The 22,308-nt window shown below is 43.6% G+C and overlaps 1 protein-coding gene across 1 annotated transcript in view; it reads right to left on the bottom strand.

Annotated features, from left to right (window-relative positions):
* The window catches only part of NIPAL2 (NIPA like domain containing 2), a 56,016-nt gene that overhangs the window by 25,129 nt on the left and 8,579 nt on the right, over positions 1-22,308 (bottom strand). Inside the window, 2 exon segments of the mRNA XM_075415229.1 lie at positions 9,557-9,728; positions 12,857-12,925. Coding sequence (XP_075271344.1) covers positions 9,557-9,728; positions 12,857-12,925 — 241 coding nt within the window.

Raw genomic sequence — 22,308 nt, 5'->3', positions numbered from 1 at the left:
AACTTTTAAACTAATCAAGAAGGTAAAATTTTCAAAACTAGACACCAATCCTACTCCTACTGAGGGCGGTGGCAGATAGCCTGCTAGATCAAGAGAAGGGCAGAAAATCTGGGAGATGATCTGTTCAGAATTGAACATTACAGAGCCAAGACAACCGAATTAAATCCTTGAGTTAATTTCATGCCTTAATTGTGTCATTCTTGTACTAATATCCAGAAATTCAGAAGTAAATAGGTCCTGTGAAATATCTGTACCTATATGACAGAGCCTTTCTGAAAGCTCATGAAACTCTTCAATTTGTAAATATAGAGTTAGTATTTCAAATGAAGAATATTATGACTTGGCATTACATAAAAATCATGATAAAGAAAAACTATTGGATAGAAAATGGGGAAAAAAGAGTTTGTTCAGGATCTTAGTTGTCATGTTGAAACAACCTTATCTTCTCATACATCAGCATAAAACAGGCTGATTTGTACTCATTATTGAGTGAATATATATTCACTATATGTTGAAAGAATATATATTCACTGGAGCATGTGATTTTCAATTTAAATTGAAAAAAATAGTAGAAAATGCCCATTTTCTTCAAGGTGTGCAATTAGGTGCTTTAAGGGAGGGCTGTAATAGTGCTACTCATAGCTTAGTCAGATGCTGATTCTCCTAGGAGAGTGATAGTGTGTGATTATCTCTGTATGTAGGTTTTATCCAGCACAAACAGAAATAAAAAGTAGTGTGATATGTGGGTTCTGCCACTAGCAGACGCTGAGTGGTGAGAATCCAGCTCACAAAACAACTCCTCTGCCTCCTAGACGTCAAAGCTGCAGTTAGGATTGAGGTTGGTACTGAGGCTATTTATGAATCTCATCTTTTTACCTCTATTTTTGTCAGGTGTTACACTAAATAATTGCTTTCGTAACTGTTCTTAACCTCAAATATTAGTATACCCTTCTTCCTCTTTGCAATTCTTAGATGAGATTTATGTATTATTTTAAATAGATTAGTACTCTCCTCAAATGCATGGACTGCTCTTACTGCTTCTGTCTTGTCCAATAGTTTCCCAACAAAACCACAAAATTTAACATTTGGCTCAAATGTTTATTCTGTTATGCTTAACTGATTCAGTCAGCTAAAGGCATTTAAAACCACCAATTTTTCATAATTTGGTGTCCATTTTACTGGTGGTCTGCATGAAATAGTGAAGGAGGAGTACTAGCTGTGATTCAAAGACTGTTGTTTAGTGTTTGCACCTCTCCCAGTTCGTGCAACAAGAAAAACATTTCACTTTGAGACCAAGCATTTACACTGTTTTATGCAACTTAAGGGTCTGCCTCCATCTAATGAAGTTGTTCGAGCTCACCCAGTTGATTTTGCACTAGATCTGTTGAGCAGTGCTCAAGCTGTGAGGATGCAGTTGCTGCCACCAGCCACAGTTTAAGACATGACCTGAAAGTATGCTTTATACGGACAGACCCTCAGTCTGCCTTCCAAGCTGAAGAGCTTCAGGACCACACCAGTCCAGAAGCACTTGGGGATGCTTTAGTCCATCCCCAAACTCAAGCTATTGTAGCCTGCCACGCAGTCAGGAAGATCTGGAGAGATGATGAGGCAGGTAGTACATTTGACCACTGCAGCTCAAGCGAGCAGGAGGTTAAGGGGGGCGGGGAGAGGGGAGCCGGTCTCCCTGAGCAAGTACCAGTATTTCCACAAGTTATCCAGAGGCTGCACACTAGGAGGGAGGCAAGAAAAAAGGCTGACCTGATGAAGTTGACAGTCATGAGAGGAATGTCATTTAGCTGAAGTATAGGGTGAAAAAATTATTTTAAAAGTGCCTAGGCATTTTTATTAAGCACATTCAGAAGGAAAGGAGCTGGTTTGGAGAAAGGAGATGTGCTTATAGCCTTGGAGCTAACTAAAATACCTCTTTCCCATGCAAAGGGCTACTGGGGGGGACAGAAGGACAGGAAGCACAGATAGCCACTAACAACCAAGGACAGGCAAATCCGTGTGCACTTTGCAGGCACTGACAGATAAATCACAGCTCATTTTTAGTGCTTGTAGCAAAATCTCTGCTGTGGAATCTGCATATAGACAATTCATGCATAAGAATCTCCCTGCCCTGAGACTGTTAGCTTAAAATGTCCTTCATTTCATCCTGCCTACATCTCAGATGTACTGTCCTGCTCAAGGGAAGGGCAGGAGCTGGAGGAAAACCTGTCTGCTGACCCACTGTGGGTCATTTTGGGGCAGACGGAGGAGAAGAGCCAGGTGTGAGTAGCATGGATGCATTTAGACCTGGTGGGACCTAGGTCTCCTGCAGGGCCAGAACTCTGCGTCAGGGAGCATTAACACAAATTTGGAGAAACTTAAAGAATAGCTGTATGCATAGACAGAGTCAAATAGGAAGCTAGCTCTGCCCAAGACATCTGGGAATAAACTCATCACAACTAATTGACTACTGAAACCTATTCTTAGTTCGTGTGGTAGATGGTAATGGTACACTTAACACAAAGGAAGATACTACAGAATTTAGTCAGTTGGTGCATGACCACTTGACAGCTATCCTGCACAATGAACATGTAACATTTCTAACATAATTAAATACTAGTACTGGAAAAGTGGTGGACAAAACATGAAACATTTTTCACCATCATTAATTCTAATATCCTAATAAAAAAGCAAGCCAAGTATCAGAGGAATTGCTCAAAAGAGAGACTATTAAGGTGATACTAATTCTGGTAACTGGATTGTAGGACGTACACATTGCAGAGAGAAGGAATCACAGAATCACAGAATCACAGAATAGTAGGGGTTGGAAGGGACCTCTGTGGGTTATCGAGTCCAACCCTCCTGCCGAAGCAGGGTCACCTACAGCAGGCTGCACAGGACCTTGTCCAGGCGGGTCTTGAATATCTCCAGAGAAGGAGACTCCACAACCTCCCTGGGCAGCCTGTGCCAGTGCTCCGTCACCCTCAGAGGGAAGAAGTTCTTCCTCATGTTCAGACGGAACTTCCTGTGCCTCAGTTTGTGCCCATTGCCCCTTGTCCTGTCACAGGGCACCACTGAAAAGAGCTTGTCCCATCCTTCTGACACCCACCCTTCAGATATTTATAAGCATTTATTAGGTCCCCTCGCAGCCTTCTCTTCTTCAGGCTGAACAAGCCCAGCTCCCTCAGCCTCTCCTCGTAGGGGAGATGTTCCAGTCCCCTCATCATCGTTGTAGCCCTCCGCTGGACTCTCTCCAGTAGCTCTTCATCCTTCTTGAAGTGGGGAGCCCAGAACTGGACAGAGTACTCCAGATGAGGCCTCACCAGGGCAGTGTAGAGGGGAAGGAGAACCTCCTTCGTCCTGCTGGCCACACTCTTCTTGATGCACCCCAGGATCCCATTGGCTTTCTTGGCAGCCAGGGCACACTGCTGGCTCATGGTTAACCTGTCGTCCACCAGGACACCCAGGTCCCTCTCCACAGAGCTGCTCTCCAGCAGGTCCACCCAAAGCCTGTACTGATGCATGGGGTTGTTCCTCCCCAGGTGCAGGACCCTGCATTTGCCTTTGTTGAACCTCATCAGGTTCCTCTCTGCCCAACTTTCCAGCCTATCCAGGTCACGCTCAATGGCAGCACAGCCTTCTGGTGTATCTACCACACCTCCCAGTTTGGTGTCGTCAGCAAACTTGCTGAGGGTACATTCTAACTCTTCATCCAGGTCGTTGATGAAGAAGTTAAACAAGACTGGGCCCAGTACTGACCCCTGGGGGACACCACTTGTCACCAGCCTCCAACTAGACTCAGCGCCGCTGATGACAACCCTCTTGAGTTCTGCCATTCAGCCAGTTCTCAATCCACTTCACCGACCACTCCTCCAGCCCACACTTCCTCAGCTTCCCAAGAAGGATGTTATGGGAGACTGTGTCAAAAGCCTTGCTGCAGTCTAGGTAGACAACATCCACGGCTCTCCCTTCGTCTACCCAGCCAGTCATGTCATCGTAGAAAGCTATTAGATTGGTCAGACATGATTTCCCCTTGGTGAATCCATGCTGACTACTCCTGATAACCTTCTTTTCTTCCACTTGCTTGATGATGGCCTCCAGGATGAGCTGCTCCATCACCTTTCCCGGGATGGAGGTGAGGCTGACCGGCCTGTAGTTCCCTGGGTCCTCCTTCTTGCCCTTTTTGAAGATTGGAGTGACATTGGCCTTTCTCCAGTCCTCGGGCACCTCTCCTGTCCTCCAGGACCTCTCAAAGATGATGGAGAGTGGCTCAGCAATGACATCCGCCAGCTCCCTCAGCACTCGTGGGTGCATTCCATCGGGGCCCATGGATTTGTGGATGTCCAGATCGCTTAAGCGATCTCTCACACAGTCCTCCTTGACCAAGGGAAAGTCGTCCTCTTTGTAGGCTTCTTCTCTTACCTCTGGGGCCTGGGCTACGAGGATGGTGAGGGGACTGGAACATCTCCCCTACGAGGAGAGGTTGAGGGAACTGGGCTTGTTCAGCCTGAAGAAGAGAAGGCTGCAAGGGGACCTTATAAATGCCTACAAATATCTGAAGGGTGGGTGTCAGGAGGATGGGGCCAAGCTCTTTTCAGTCGTGCCCAGTGACAGGACAAGGGGCAATGGGCACAAACTGAGGCACAGGAAGTTCCGTCTGAACATGAGGAAGAATTTCTTCCCTCTGAGGGTGACGGAGCACTGGAACAGGCTGCCCAGGGAGGTTGTGGATTCTCCTTCTCTGGAGATATTCAAGACCCGCCTGGACAAGGTCCTGTGCAGCCTGCTGTAAGTGACCCTGCTTCGGCAGGAGGGTTGGACTAGATGACCCACAGAGGTCCCTTCCAACCCCTACTATTCTGTGATTCTGGGATTCTGGGATTCTGGGATTCCTGAGGGCCAGTCTTAGCACTGAAGACTGAAGCAAAGAAGGCATTCAGTAGCTCTGCCTTCTCCGCATCCTCCGTCACCAGGACACCCGCCTCATTCAGCAGCGGCCCCACATTGTCCCTAGCCTTCCTTTTGTTGCTGATGTAGTTGAAGAAGCCCTTCTTGTTGTTTTTGACATCCCTTGCCAGCTTCAATTCCAGGTGGGCCTTGGCCTTCCTCATCGCATCCCCTGCATGCTCTCACCACGTTTCTGTACTCTTCCCAAGTGGCCTGCCCCTCTTTCCACATTCCATGGACCTTTCTCTTCTGCCTGATCTCCGCTAGAAGCTCCTTGTTTAACCATGCAGGTCTCCTGCCTCCTTTGCTCAATTTCTTTCTCAGGGGGATGCATTGCTCCTGTGCATGGAAGAAGTGTCGTTTAAAGAGCGACCAGCACTCATGGACCCCCCTGCCTTCGAGAGCCCTGGCCCACGGGATTCCTCCCAGTAGCTCCTTGAAGAGGCCAAAGTCAGCCCTCCTGAGTTCCAGGGTTTTGATCCTGCTTATCGCCCTTCTTCCTCCACGCAGGATCCTGAACTCAACAATTTCATGGTCACTGCAGCCGAGGCTACCTCCGACCTTCACATCCTCCACCAGTCCCTCCTTGTTTGTTAACACAAGGTCCAGCAGAACGCCTTTCCTTGTTGGTTCCTCCACCACTTGCATCAGAAAGTTATCATCGATGCTCTGTAGGAACCTCCTGGATTGCACCTGCCTAGCTGTATGGTCTTCCCAGCTGATGTCAGGGTGGTTGAAGTCCCCCATGAGAACCAGGGCCTGTGACTGTGAGGCTGCTTGCAGCTGCCTGTAGAAGGCCTCATCAACCTCCTCCTCCTGGTCAGGTGGCCTGTAGTACACACCCACCGTAATGTCACCCTTATGAGCCTGTCCCTTAATTCTAACCCACAAGCTTTCAGCTCGTCCCTCATTTGCCCCCAGGCCAAGCTCAATGCATTCTACTTGCTCCCTCACATATAGAGCAACTCCCCCACCTCTCCTTGTTGGTCTGTCTTTCCTAAAGAGTCTGTAGCCACCTATGACAGCATGCCACTCATGCGAGTTGTCCCACCACGTTTCTGTGATGGTGACCAAGTCGTAGCTGTCCTGCTGTATAATGACTTCAAGCTCCTCCTGTTTATTGCCCATGCTACGTGCATTGGTGTAAACACACTTGAGCTGGGCTGTCAATCTCACCCCTGGCCTTGGCACTCCAAGCCTAGAAAGAAGAACCCTGAAAATCCTTTTGCTGCATCTTGTAGACAAGTACAAATAAAGTATTTTAAAGAATAGTCTGGTGAAAGTTTCCCAGTTCTCATAAGCAACAGAGTTCTCAAAATGCCAGGCTCTTGGGCCACAAAGATGTTACAGTACAGAGAATGGGAGAAATTAATTTCTATGAGAACATCTGAGAAGCGTCTTCCTAATGCACCATTAGGGATATTAATTTTCAAAGCCTACAGCAATTTCTTGCCCCATAGCTATTTAGAAGGAGCAGATAAAAATGCAAAAGGATCCCAACAAAGTTAAGTGTAAAACAACTCTCTACAGAACGATCAAAACTGCAGAAGGAATGATCTCTGATACCACTGGCCTCTCCTCATCCTCCCTCCCACCTCCAAGTTATTTCTGCAGGCAGAAGCAAGACAATGAGCTAAAAACCATAGCAGCCTAAAATTACCCGAGCTACATGCAAAACATGATTTTTAATTTTAAAATATAAAAAGCTTTTTAATGATCACATCAAACGTATTACTCCTCCACTTTTAAATGAAAAATTTACTAATTTCTCCTCTTGAAGAAAACAACTGCTGTCTTCTCAGACTATTTAAAATCCTGAACAGATGTAGAACTCGCATCATCGAAACCACACAAAGAAATAATTCCACTGTGTAAGAAGACAAATATAGTCTTTGTAGATTAATTCTAAGAAAAAAAATATGAAATCTGCTGGTGTTATGCCAATTCATGGTCTGTGGTGCTGGATTCTTTCTAAAAGTGGCCATCAGAAGTACCCAGCTCAATAGAATGAGGCACAAACTTTTCACTGTTTAATTGATACTGGGTTAAGTGCAAAATTCAGTTGGATGCAGTTAAATGTGGTAGCAGAGCATAATAGATGTTGGCTCCATCTATTTTAAGACCCATAATGCTTCCTGTCTCAGAGGTCTGGAGATATATGATGGGTACAGCCCAAATCCGTTCTGGGCAGAGACTCCAGTCTGCCATAACCTCCTCCAGAACCCTGGTTTCCAAGCAAAGGAAACTTTCCATGCCGAGCCACAGTGACAGAGATCTTCATAGGTTCTCCTAGATGGCTGGGCATACTGCAAAGCGCAATTCCCCTCAGTACACCATAGGTACTGAGTACCCAATGTCAATGGGAGTCAGCTCTTAGCATATCTGATGTGTTGAAATCAAATTTGGAAAAAAAACCCATGTCAAAAGGGTGGACTTAGTGTTCAAATACACATCTGGAGTTTGCTATCAAGTGCTTAATTTCTTTATTTAAAAAATTAACTTATGAAAGACACACATTTGATACCTCGAAACAACTGCCAGCTAGGCTGTGCAAGGTCCACCCTCCACCACCTAAAAGAGGTCACAACTTAATGAGAAAAATATTTCTTGAACTTTTAAATTGGAAGACCTGCTGCGTAAATTGTCCTTTGCCTGTTTGTTAGCAGATGATGCACATGTGTCTTAGTTTGTCATTGCCCTAAATGATGAACTCTTCTAAAATTAAAAGGATGCTCTCTCTCTCTGGCTTTAATTTCAGAAGACAGGAAAGTATCTAGTGGTAGGAAGTGTTACTGGGAAGTTATTGCTGTAATTGGCTGTCTACACAATTTTTACTTTCCCTTCCTTAAGGGAATGTTTGCTAGACTAAACAAAATTTCAGATATCTCTATTGTTTGGGCTATGAAATGGATACTGTCAGCTGATATATGGGAATGGAATAGATATTAAAGTGCTTTCTGGGATCTTCCAGGTTAAGCATTTTGGGTCAGTTAAAAAAAAAAAAAAAAAGTGGATGAGATTTTTGATAAGGTAAAACAGTTAGGATAATAATTTCTTGGTATTTATTGTAAGTAAGGGGAAATGGAGAATGGAGTAAACAGATGTAACATTTCTTCACATATTGCAAAGGTAAAGAAGAAGGAATCTGCCCAGACAAAAATCAACCCTAATGTGATGTCTTCTTTGTAGCAGTTTAATAACCAAGGGAATTTTTTCCTTTCCCACTGCTTTTCACTTCTACTTTCTAGTTTTCTATATTTGCATTTTATTCAGTTTGGGTAACAAATTAGATTGGTCAATGTCCCTTTATGTTCAGAGACATGTGCAAATGTCTACAGTTGTTAAATAAATAACTACTACCACCAAAATCACACTGAGATATATCATGCTAATTTACATTTTCATCTCAGATAATATCTCAGTCCTTTCTTTGACAAATCTTTCCTACAATGGTGAACTACCATGGCTTTATATACCATTCTCCAAAACTCTGCAATAGTTAACATTAAAGATTACAGTAAATTGCCTGCAGTTTCCCTCCCCCCCACCCAGCTCTTTCTTATATTGCACCCACATACGGTTGGCTGCCTCCTTCCACTACAACCAGGCAGTCCAGTGGGAAGATAATTCATCTTCTCAACCTTCCCATGCAGGATCGCTCACTGTAATGCCACTTCCAAGCATGACACTGGTAGCTAGAGACAGACCATGAAATGTTACCACTTGTCAATAGCAAGCAAATGAGCTCCAGTGTGTGCAGAGCTGTTGTGATATCTCAGCCCTGGATATTTCAGCTGTGGATATGAAAAGACTCAATTAAGGGATACAGCTGCGCACTGTATTACTGTTTCCACAGCCTCTGTGCAATATTGCCCTGTCCACTCTGCTTTGCATTAGCACATCATGGTAACATATTTTAAAATGTAGGGGTTTTTATCAAAGAAAAAGACATCTCACACCTGTCAATACCGCAACTATAAAAAACCACATGAAGTAAAGAGTAAGATCATGTAAAACGAGTCCGAAGCATAGGACTGCTGCTAAAGTCCAATTACTCTGCACATGAAAGAACAAATGAACAACTTTGATAACGTCTGTAAATAAACTAAACGTTTCAGGAAATTTCTAGGCCCTTTTTGTCACACACTGCAGAGAGTCAAGCAAGCGTGCCCATGTCAACATGAATCACGGTGATGGGCAGGGGACAGGCAGCAGAAACCCGTTGGTGTGACAGTAACATAGGAAACATGTTGTAGGTACTCAGAATCAGACCACATCTCTGTGTGGTCATCAGGACACCAGCCCCCCGCTTCAGGGGCTTGCAGGACCAGCAACACTATAGAGCATTGGGTGACCAACTGGCAGGAACTAACAGAGCACAGAGTGACACCAAAGCGAAAACTATCCAAAAATAAAGATACTAGAAGAGTCTCTGACTTAAGTAGAGGATTTGTGTTAAACTGTCAGCTTATGTAATGATATGAATAATTTGTTTTCAAACCACAAGATTAACATTTTCCCCTCATGTTTCTTCTGTGGTTCCTGTGGTATTATTCCTCTAGTCACAAACAACCATTTGATTAAAATATGTACCCAAGCAAGAAATGGCAAACCGTCTCACCTATGACAGATACACATCCCAGTGGAGCGACGAGGGCAATGGGGGCAAATCCATAGGCTGTGAAATTGCCTGCCTCTCCAAGCCCCAGGAAGGTAATCCCACACCACCACAGCTTGCTCGTGTAGTAGGGCTTCGGCTCTGTGTGGCAAGCCAGCCGGAGATGAGCGCATTTCTAGAAAATTAATTATTAGGAACAGGCATGAAAAGAAAGACTTCCATTGTTTTCTTATATCTGACAAAAGTGGAATAATTAAGGGGGCTGTCAACTTCAAATTCCAGGTGCATCAAGGTTTTCTTTTTAAACATGACTTTCAGCTTGTTGTTGCAGACACACTGCTTTGTGTTAGCTCAGTACTGCTTCAGATGTGTGCTTTCTTAGCCGTGGTGGAAATGACTGAAAAAATAGACCTCTGAGTAAATCTTTAAAATATTAAGTGAATACTAGCTAGTGCCTCCTAGTTATTACTGCACACCTCTGTTCTTCTCTCACAGCAAAGCTCGGCAGTTGTGCTCTGAATCTGGAAACGTTCAAAGACAGGAGATGCGGCAAAATCAGAACTGTGGCAACAAATGCAGAGAAGGGAACCCGACAACATGGTGTTCCTGCTCCACAATACATATCCTTACCAGAAATACAATTTCAAAATGGATAAGGCAGCTTTTAACCACATCTGCTGTAGGGAGGACTCTAAATTATTAGGTAGAATTCAGGATTTGGCTACAATCTCCTGTCTGACTTTAGAAGAAGATCTCAGGTAAAGCATTATTTTCAGAAGGAAAACCAGCTGTACCTGTAGCAACAGGTATAATATATACTCAAGTAATAATTCATCAACATTTCTTCTTACATGGAGAAGGTATCATTGACATGTGTTGTAACTGTTTTCTCTCTGGCTGTACAGCAAGAACGTATATATTAAGATAATCTGTGTTTGATCGCACTGGTCTTCTGAAACAGAGTCCAGGCAGTCTCCATCCGAAAGGTGTCGTGACTGAGAAGGATGCAAAGTTTACCACATTGGTTCTCCAGAATATTGCTTCTTTTCTCAGATTCCTCACCAGCCTCTCTGCACATGGGTCAAAAAGTTGGAAACCAAACGATACAGTTATGGTAGTATAAATGGCGGTAAAATACATTTCTTTCCTCCTTCACTACATATTTGATTTTAGAAGTGTCCCTGCAGAGCCCTAGGGAAGTTGCAAACAATTTCCTTCATACTCCCATTCTACTCTACAGAGCATGGCCCAAACAGTAACATCTGTGATATGCTATAGTCTCAGTCATTCCTCTTGTTGAGAGAATGCAGCACATTATTGCAGCTTCATGCTGTGGAACATGTTCGGGGGATGAAATTCTAGGAAGAAGTTAAGCCCTCCAAGGAGAAAAGGAACATAAGGAAATCAAACTTCCATGAGCCACAGACAGCAATCCACAGCAACATCCAGGACTTTGCATGGTCCATTGTTATAAACAAATAAACAAACAAAAAAAGCCAAATAAAGATCCAGTTGAAATGACTATTAAATAATATTCAAATCAAGAATCCAAGTTTCTGCTGAAAACCAAACAGGAAAAGTTTTTAACTGAATCCTGAGCTCTGGTTTCTCTGCAGATTCTTGTAGGAATAACTCATGAGGGCACAGTATGATTGAAAAGATGCACAATGAGCACAGGAGGGTGAGCTCAGCCGCTTTCCTACAGCCTTCTTTATTCAGATGTCTGCCTTCTTTTCATAGTAATGTGTGTGGACAGTATTTAGGTGGAGACTGTCTACAATCCAGCAGAAATACATTGGAAATGGTGGGCTGTTCTTTAGCTGACAACCAGCTAGAGGGAAGAGAAGGAAGATAACTGACTGTGTGGTGGGAAAGAGAGAGAGAACAGCAAAATTTGGTCTGTCCATTTAATGTGAGTGCGATAATAAATGTTGAGACCTAGGGAAAGTCATTATTCATATTTATAAGATAGTATTAGTAAATGGAAAAAAACCTAATTTAAAAGAGAAATAAAAATTTCGGTTTAAACTATCTGTCAAATGGCAATGCAGAGCTATTGGATTTTCCTGAACAGCATTTAAAAAGCTGAACGATCATTCAAATTCTGTAAGTGCTGTTAATGATTACAAGTCAATGGAAGTCTGTCTGCATGCCTCAGTATATCCCCTGGCAAAGCACCCACGTTGGCGCTCAGTACCCTCAGCAGACAAAAGAGATGAAGTCTGAACAACCTCACTGTTATAAGCTAGACTGAATTTTCACTTCACCAACAAGTTTTTCCACTGAAACAGAGCCTGTCCTAGTACTGTTGCCATCAGCAGGTTGGAACACATATTGGAGAGGCAGCAGTCATCTCAACCTGCCTGCCATCTCTGGCTAAACAGATTGTTTTCTACAGAATTCTCCAACTAGAGATACTTATAATAGAAGGAAATCAATGAAGAACTTTGCAGTATTAATAAAATGGGTTATGATGAATAGAAGATTTTATATTCCACAGCTTTATGTTTTGTCTTTTACAGAAAAAATAAAAAATAACTTTGTATGAGACATATACAAGTCATAAAATACAAGCTAGCAAAAATAACTTTTTCTGCACAACTTACACAAAATGTCTTCTGTGCTTTAAAAACTTCCATTAGAAGACCCAAAAATGCCATGAAGTCTACAAGATACAGATTCTAATTATTTCTCTTTCTACTGAGTGTGTATTATAATTATTAATGCAGAAAGGATTTTACAAATCTCACCCTACAACCCTTTGCCACTGTTGTAAGTCAGCACCTCCCATTGCTTTTATGAGTTAAAAGAAAATTTACTCAGATTATTTCATCATAATTGCAAACGGAAAACTAAATTGGTCAAAGTTTGTTTTGGGGCCAAATATTGCAAAAAACTTTATGTCTCTATGCATTTAACTACATTAATGACTTCGTTAAGCAGCACCTAAGACCTTGTGGTCAATTCCATTTTAGATTTGGAGACATTCTGAGACAGATTCACGTGATGTCCAGTAGGATCACAAGCAGGTCACAGCTGGTATCTCCTTATGGCACATTACAAGGAGGAGGAGGAGATATGCATTTTTATTCTGTTCCCATATAAGAATCACAGCACGGGACAGGTTGAGAGGTATCATACTGCCAAAAAATACAGCAGGGCACTCTTAAACTACAGTTAAGGAGAGGGAATGTTTATTAAATGTAACAAATTGTAACATAGGTTCCTTGCTAATATAAACAACTCTGAATAAGGAGAAATAATTTCATACCTGTATATTCAAAGAGAGAAATAATTTCATACCTGTATATTCAAAGAGACACTAATCAGAAAATTTGAAGCAGCAGCAAGTAAAACTCCTAAGAGCTGAGTCTGCAAGATCACAAAACAGAGAAATACAAAAATACTTATTAGTTTAAGAACAATATAAAGATGATTTTCTGATAGCACATTTTAACCCAATCAAAGACAAATTAATGCACCTTTCAGTCAATAGGTTCATGCTGCACTGAGTAAACTGATAAAAAATATCTCTGCACAGTTGACTAGGGCTTAAACAGTAAAAAACTGGGAATGGAAAAGCCATCCCAGTGCAGGAGGTGGTTTTGCCGTCCGTCAGTAGCGCACCTTCTTAAATCTCATGAAAGAAAAAACTAGACAGGTCTCAGCTGAACACTACACACAGGTATTCTTCTTTTCCAAAAAAATGACCTGTTTTATTACATAATCCAGAAGGCAAATCAACTGCAATCAAACCGTTCATATTGGAACACAATTATCTTACGTGTTAACATATCCACTCTCTGACAGGGCAGCCAGGAGCATAGGTCTCCTGACAGTTTCTTTCATGTATTGTGTTATTTCATCAAATTCCTTTCTAATCAGCCTGTCTAATTTTCAGTAAGATTTGCAAACTTTCTATGAAGCTGAGAAATTAAAAACAGTCAAACAGGATGCATGATTTTGGAAAGCAGCCATTTAAAGATGCCATTTCAGCAAGCTCAAATAACAGGTACATGGTAGAACTCCCTGTCTACTTTCAAAATGTTGTAACACTTTGTACGTTGTCAGAAGTGTGTTCAAGACCCATTCAAGGTCACTGGTATAGTGCTGTGAGGAGCCCCATCAGCTTGTAGAGAAGACAAACATACCATCAGTGAGTTTTTATAAACAAGGTCATGGTAACATAACCCAGCACAGCTATTGCTTGCAAGCTGTAGAGCAGCATCCAGCTCAGCACTCACAGACTCAGCTTTCATGACTCTTCTCCAAGAAGGTCCCTGAGCACCCATGAACAGGCAGCGCCTACCAGCCTTAGAGACTGTTGTCCCTCAACAAATATAAAGCACAGTATGTGGCCCAGAAAGCTCTTGCAGGGGGGGATTATTGTTGTGGCTAGATAATTTGCAGACTAGGAAACAGCATCACCACAAGTGTGAAGAAACAACAACCTTATTACAAATGGATGAGAATATTCTCATTCAACAAACACAGCTGAATCCAGCTGTCTCCAGCTCATGCATTTCTATAGTGGCTTAGAGTCAGAAGAAGCGGACAACAGAATTGCTTTGGGTGAAAAGCTTGGCTGACTGCCAGCTGTCACCAAGATGTGACTGACGGATATGAGGGGATGCAGAGAGGGGAATGCAGGAGGTGAGAGGTCTCCCTCTGCTCACATGTCCTCTGTGCTAAGCACCAGTGTACAGGAAGCATTCAGTGGGAAGCATTAGTCAGGAGTTTTGCCCATACCCTCTGGTGCCTGGCCACTGGAGATCCTTCCCACTTTGCATCCTCGCCCCACACCCCAGTGTCCTCCAGCAGGTGCTCCAGCAGCATGTCCTGAGCTCTCATGCATGGTTCATCCCCCATGGTTTGGGAACACCCCCTCACTAGGAGCAGTGGCGAGTGTGTGACAAGGTGTCTCAGCACACCTCGGCACAGATGTCTCTGCTGAGATCAGGCACAAGCGGTTACAGGGACACGAGCAGCCTTGCAGCCTCCTTCCACGCTGGGGAAGTGCTGCCGAACGGTCCCGGTCCCCACCCAGGGCCCCGCAGGAGCAGAGGTCATGGGCTTTCCTTCCTGAGGCTTTGGTGCCGTGGCATCAAATCCTGAGCATTGATCTTGTGCAAAGTTTGACTGCTTCACAGGTGGGTTACTGCACTCCCCTCATCATCCTGCACACACAGCAGCTTCCATAAAACAGCAGTTAAATCAAAATTGTTTTCTTGCTCCCGAAGACTTGTTCTTTTTAAATGACAACGTGCTGCCTTGTGAGGGGGTGGAGAAGCGGCCTTGTCAGCCTCGTCATGAAGCGTTTAAGAAAAAGGAGGCAGCAGGGAATAGAAAACAGAGACTGCCACCTCATTTACCCCACCGTTTTATTACTTTCACATCAGTAATTGCACTACATCCACATTACTCCCAGCAGAGAACCCATTCTTCTCTGCATCTCTTTTCATTTCTGTGGCCAACCCTACCCCTACGGCTGCATCTCTGGAGAACCCCTTGCAGCTCCTTACTCCCAGCTTTTGGCCGGGGGCCACAGAAGCTCCCAGCATCCCAGGGAGGAAACATGGGTGGTCTCGAGCCAGCCCAGAGAAGGGTCTCCATCCAGCTCTGGAGGTAAAACTTGCATGCAGCTGGTGGGCAGAGGATGAGGCTATGTGTTCCATCTGTCATCTAAAAACACGTGCAAATCAGATCCGCCTGTGAGTACTGATGATGACCTGAGTGCCTGCCTCCAGAGACTGTGAATCAAATGCCGTTCTGGTGGCTTTACACACTGCACAGACAAGGACTCCAGCAGGAATTGTTCCAATGCCCTGCATCGCTGGTGTCCTCTCCAGAATAGCAACTGCTTTCGTAGCATGGTGGATGCTTCATCAGGTACCTGTGAGCTTGACTCAGATATCCTTGTGGGACACATAAGATTTCTAACGTGATAACCACCCTGTGTCTGAACAGGAACCACTCCCAAAAGCCAGTCCTCTTCTTACAGGTTCCAGAAACTGCCAGGAACAGAAAACAGGTCAAAAAATTGGGTCTGTCTTCTCCTCATTTTCTGGGAAATACCGAGACACGTGTAACCATACTTCCGTGTGAAATACCAAATTTTCCTCAGCTGTGACTGGGCCGGGACATGGGCCTGCGGGTGCGCCAGTCTCAGCAGGCCCCACGGCCGGGCAGGGCAGGGCTGTGAGGAGCTGGAGACCAGCCCTGCTGTGGCATTGCTGGGGCAGGGGCTGACGGCTGAAACGGGGTCCTGGGCTGTGGGCAGGGCGTGGGAGCCACGAGGGTGGGCAGGGACAGGCAGGGCTGTGGGTGCCTTCAGCGTCCCGACGAACACAGGCAAAGTTGTGGAGGTGACACTCCCTTGTGCCTGCCTTAGGCAGCCTCCCGTGTCCTGCGCGAGGGAAGACAGTCCGTGTCAAGGCAAATTCATAGCAGCAGTCTGGGCTCAAAACTCACCCTCATCGCTCAGGTCATTTTATTGCAATGACCACATGTTTCACCTGAGCATTGCTGTTGGCATATATACTGCGCTGCCTGCTCGAGACTGACGTGTGTTAATGAGCTCTGGTTTATATGGTCATAGCACCATACTTCCAAACCCAGGGCTGGCCAGGCCCCTAAAGATTAAAAGCAGAGTACGATGCCCTAAGGAGGTCAAATATCACATGGATCCATTCAGGGAGATGAGATGAAAGTACAGTAACGCCATGCAGCCATGGCATGGCAAAACTGTCTTTTACAGGTTCCTACTCAGATGTGCCAATATTAAAGAAAACGAGAGGGAACAAAAATACAGTGAAGACAATAATTAGATTGCAAACTTCGCAAATCAGAATGCATCTTAAATCAGCAGGCAATTGAATGTGCAAGAGTTACCACATACAGCAGTGCTCAAAGCAGGAGAGAAAAAAATAGGATACTGTGTCTCAGGCTGGTAAAAGATGCATGAATGAAAGATGACCTGTGACAGAAGATGGATCACCCTATCAAACCCAAATGGTTGCTGTATTGCCCTGAAGGCCACCACAACCATTCTGTTCCCATCTTGTCATGTATATGTCTTCATTATTTGTGCTGTGTCTGCCATTCAACATCCTTTAGAGGCTAGAGGACTGGTGGAACAGCCAGTTTTAAAAGTGATAAACATGATATTCTCTGAACACAGAGTTTCCCACTGTGATATCCAGTTGTGATATCATCCACAGCGCTTCAGGTCTTCCCACACAGAAGTCCTGACACAAATCTACATGAGGGAATTCAGTTGCAGACACAACTTCAGAGCCATGGTGCTACTTCAGTCAACTAAGGACTTCTACAGGAAAAAGCCTTAAATATTCAAAACTGTTGGCATCAAATGCAAGTCCCTTCATCACCAAAACATCTGTCTGAACTTACAGGTCACTTTTTCGGACCCCAGATTTCAAACTGTTTACGCATTCTTCCAGTGCTGCCAAATGCATCGGGCTTGTCACAGAAACATCCTGTTCTTAAGTTTTCCAGAAAGTGAAAAAACACCACAGAAATTTGCTTTCCTTCACCTTAATAGAGTTTGGAACAAGCCATGGAAGTCTCTTGCCGGCTTTGCAGTCCTTTCTAGATAGTCCCTGAGCACACAGACTGTGGACTGAGGCTGTGGATCTGCTAACATCTTCCTCTGTGACAAGGCTGGCTTGAGCAATGCCTGCCTCTGGCCCCCCGTTCCCTCACTGCCTCGTTTGTGTTAAAATAACTATTTATGAGGCTGGCAAGGCGGTGTTCCAGGTTTGAAATAACCCTCCCAAAAATACACCCCATTAGCATTTTGTTCTTTATAAGCCACCTGCTAATGTTTAACACTAAAGGCAGATGAAAATGCACAAGCCATGGCAAGGGCTTTAAAATGGTGTCCCCGCGTGTTTTGCTGGTGGTGACAGTGACCTGTATGGGGGGCTGCTGGGGGGAATGAGTTCCAGAAGTAGCAAATTTGTCTCAAGCAAGGCACCCTCAGCACTCGCCTGGCATCCCCCATCTCAGTGGTGTGGGGCCTGCGCACAAGCCCAGGCGTGGGAAAGGGAGGTTTTAACGATCGGTCAGTGGGCATCCATTCACCAAGTGAAGTGGCAACGCATTGCTATTCAGAATAAATGAGCAGCAGTATGGCATATTGCTGCGTACGGTCCTGCTTCGAGCACTCAGGCAGGACCTGATGCTTATTTACCCTAGCACCTTTTCACATCGTTCTGGCAGGGATTTGAAAGGGCGTTTTACATGCTTGGTCTTTTTTTATTGTCGAAATACAGTAAGGGGTTTACGGCAAATGAAAGCCAGGCTGAAATCTAAATCTTTGGCACTAATCCTAATAAATTATCCCTTGCAGACTAAAATCTGCATTGGGGACTCAGTTACACAGTGAGATGCAATTCATCCATACTACACGTATGTTTTCCTAAAGCACATTAAACAGCAGTTTCCAAGCCTGTGAAATGAAAACTTAGAAAGATTAACTTAATTTGCATTGACTAAAAGGTGTATGGCCATTACTTATAGAAACTTGCTATGCCTATAAATTGAACAGATGAGCAGAAAAAAACCCACTTTAAATGCATGTTGTCGACTCGCTCATCAAGGCTACTTAAACTGTTACACCTATTTTTCTTTATTTCTGCATTTATTTGTGATCTAAAGGTGTTCCCAACAAACGTAATGACATTTACTGCTTCAAAAACTACACAATGTTTTCAGTACTTAGGTTTTTGTCAGATCTCGGTGGATCTTAAAAAAAACAGGAGGGAATACGCCTTCCAAACTTCCAACTCTGAGTTAAGTCTGAAGCAGGGGGAATTCAGAGGCCTTAACAAAAACCATATTTTTCAAAGAGCCACCATGTGGAATTAGGAGAGGCTTATCATTTAGCTATTACTATTTACAGAGCTCTGGCTGCACTCAGTGCTTTACAGATGTATAAAGAAAACAAGGTGCTTGTTTCAATGGTTTTCATAGTGCAATTCATATACTCATATATGGGTTCAGGCCCATTTGAAGTACTGAAGGATAGCTAAAATAAGAGTAAAAGGGCAATTACCAGTGTTGGAACATGTAATGAAAATACATTTGATTTGTTCATTGTGACATAAAAGAAAAAGGACACTGTTCAATATAAAAGAAGGTGAGAATTAAAACATTTGGCACCAACTTTATTAGGATCAGAAGGAGAGAGGAGACTTGGTAACTAAGTCAGGATAAATTTGAGTGAAGGTAAGACAGTTCGTAGGTTTTACACACAGGTCGTCAGGCTGGATTCCAGACCACAGTAGACAAAGTTCCTGTCTCGTGAATATTACGGCATCCTTGCCTTTACTAGGTTTTACCTTCCATTACATCACAAATTTAAAACACATCTTTTTCCAGAAAAGAAACAAACTGTAAAGGCTGGAAGGAGAGCCTAGCAAGTAACAAAAAGGTGTGGGAACTCGAGTGAATTAAGCAACTACAGAAATGGGACCTTTCTATTCATCTCTGTGCTTTAATTATTTTCATGAGATCATATTTACATTCATCAGTTTGATTACTTTAATTAATGTCCATAATGGATAACAAACTGAGGTGAAGTATATGAATTGTGAAATATACTAAAGTAACTTTCGGTATGCTCACTAGGGGTGTATAGAAACAAGTCCATCCACTATAACGTTAACAAACATTACGAGTAGTATTTTTTTTAACTTTTTGAAGAATTGCAACCAAACCTTCCAACCCCTAAATTTCAATTTCAGGAACTAAATCTCAGAAATACATGGGAGAATGGGGTATGGGCAGAATAGGTTCCTCAGGTTCCTCAGGTGAGTAGCCTGGGATAGTTTGCTGCATAATCAAAGACCATTTCATGTTTTTAATATTGCTTGTTAAATTGCAAAGAAAAACCTCTCCAATGACTGTATAACAGAGGGTCTAAAAATCGTAGTTGATAACATCTTAATAGAAAGATTTTCTCAAGGACCATCACATAACATGTCCATGGCAAATATAGAAATTACATACCAGGAAAAACAAGAATAGAATTATAAACTTCTGCCAGTTTCCAGGTCCCTCAGGAGAAACAAGGAGGCAAGCTAGCATTGTCTGACCAGCTTTTCCCCCAAAACGGCCAGCTGGCTCGGGGATGCTCCACTACTCCTGCCCAGGAGCCGGCTCTCTGGATATTCCTGTCTGACCCTGCCTAATTCCTGGTGTACAAGGTCAGGTTCAAGCCAGACCACTCAAAGCCTAGGTATATTAATTCCCAGAAGCCACAACCTTGCGCATGTTGAGAGGCTGTGCTGCTCCTCTCCCTGCTTCATGTGGCTCCCTGGACCCCTAAATTGAGAGCCAAGGAGGAGACACAAGGCTTACGGGGAGTTGGAGTGTACCAGTTCATGCCCTGTGAGATGGAGCTAGCTCTGCTTGTGCTCTGGAAGACAGGCAAGATCGAAAGGGAGCTATCTGAACAGCTGAGGACATAGTGCCTCCAAACCAAGCATAGCTCGCTCGTTCCCTCGTTATTGTAATACAAATCTTGCTGGAGTATAAATGGACTACTTCTAATTCCACTTAAAGCAGATAAACAAAACCCTGACAGCAATGTAGCCAGATCAATACATCATTTATCAAATCCTAAAAAGAACTTTTCTATTAAAAAATCTCCCTTTACCAGCTGGGAGGAGCTCATGAGAGGAATGACATGCCTCTTCCAGCATGCACCTCTCCAGCATCACTTTCCAACAAAGGCAGGCTTGTCTCCCATGCTGTATCAATTAATTCTCTGTTAGCTATAACTAACCCTCCCTTTGATGTGCGCAGAAAATGCTTCTCCACATCACAACCCGAGTGAACATGCTCAGTTGAACGCCGGTGTCACACATGGGGGCCAGGGGTAAAAGTAAGCTGGAAATGAGGATACTTGCAAGCCAGTGGCATTTCAGAACAGCTTCTAACAGGAGTAGCAAGAGGGGAGGGGAAAAAGGAAAGATCCAAGTGCATTTAGAATGAAGTTTGATCCATCTGTTAAAAGAATGACTTGATTTTGTGGTAGGGGAATGGGCAGCCCAAAGGCCCTTGCAGTCTGCTGTTCCTGCAGAGGAGGGGTGCTGTACATTAGTTCCTTGCTTTCCTTCCTGCTCCTCACGCACTTGGCTCTCCTAGTTTCATTTCCACAGAGAGTGTTAATCATTTACAGAGAGTTCCTAATGCAAAAAAAATGACCGGACTCCAGAAGGCAGAACCTTCTGGTTAGCAACATTATTCATTGAAATATAAACAACTGCTAGATTATTAGTGATGATTTAAAAAAATGAGGTCTTCACTCTCTAAAATATTCACATGTATGTATATGGGCGCATACACACACACACACAACTGGATGCATTTAATTTGCAGATGCTTCTGGTCAAAACTTTAAGATGCAAATCTGGGGATAACAAATAAACCCTTTAAGGAAATTATCTCATATGCAAATTTCTTGCAGGGGCTTGAGATATAGGCAATGGGCTTACGTTTTCCCAGCTGTCTTCCTGGGACACATTGCAGCTGTGCATTTTGATCTTTTACTACAAACTGTAAACTGGTTTAAAGTATTGGTTGCCATTTTCTAGCTCATAGTGGGTGTTGACACAAGACGTAGGTGTCTAGTTCACAAGAATCCAAAACATCTACCGTGTAGGTGCCTTCTGCTGCAGAAAACAGAAATCAGTTCAGCTGGATGATCCCTTCTAGGTATTTTTATCATTTTTTTTATATTCTTTGTTACACTTAAAGAGATAACAAGGTGGAGGGTTTTTTCCCCAGTTTTGAGTATTATTGATCTTTCAGCAACTGTACCTTATACTGATTCTCCCGTATAGAACTTGGTGTCTTTTTTCCCGGTATTTTAATATTAGTATAGGATGTAACAGTTTCTTCTTGACAGGGATTATTACATAGGTGGGGCCATGAAGATAAATTCTGTCTGGTCTCTTTCAGGAATTAAAAAAATGAAGGAGAACTAAGCACCCTTTTCCTAAGTCAGATGCTATAATGTGTCTGCTTTTGTAAACCATTTATTGTTTTTGAGGTTGTCCAAGTAGCCTCTGATCTGTAGTTGTTCTGGGTTAACTCCAGCCAGCAGCTCAGCCCCACACAGCTGCTCACTCTCTCCTCCCCAGCAAGATGGGGGAAAGAATCAGAAGGGTAAAAGTGTGAAAATTCTTCAGCTGAGATAAAGACAGTTTAACAGGTAAAGCAAAAGCTGTATGTGCAAGCAAAGCAAAAATGAGGAATTAATTCACTGCCTCCCATCAGCAGGCAGATGTTCAGCCATGACCAGGAAAGCAAGGCTCCATAACACACAATGGTTACTGGGGAAGACAAATACCGTAACTCCGAATGTCCTCCCCCTTCTTTCTTCTACCCCCAGCTGTTGTTGCTGAGCATGACGTCATATGGTGTGGGATGTCCCTTTGACATCAGCTGTCGCATCTGTGTCCCCTCCCAACTTCTTGTGCACCCCCAGCCTACTCACTGGTGGGGCAGCTTGAGAAACAAGAAGTGCCTCGCTGCTGTACAAGCACTGTTCAGCAATAACTAAAACATCCTCATGTTATCAACACTGTTTTCATCACAAATCCAAAACATAGGCCCATACTAGCTACTATGAAGAAAATTAACTCCAGCCAAAACCAGTACAATAGGAAAGAGATGGAGCAAAAGCCTTGATCAGATGAAAGTTGCTATTATTTGTTTGACTGAAG

This window comes from Opisthocomus hoazin, chromosome 3 (assembly GCF_030867145.1).
Source record: "Opisthocomus hoazin isolate bOpiHoa1 chromosome 3, bOpiHoa1.hap1, whole genome shotgun sequence".
NCBI classification, from domain to species: Eukaryota; Metazoa; Chordata; class Aves; order Opisthocomiformes; family Opisthocomidae; genus Opisthocomus; species Opisthocomus hoazin.
The sequence above is the reverse complement of the archived record's forward strand: the minus strand, read 5'-3'. Positions and strand labels throughout refer to the sequence as shown.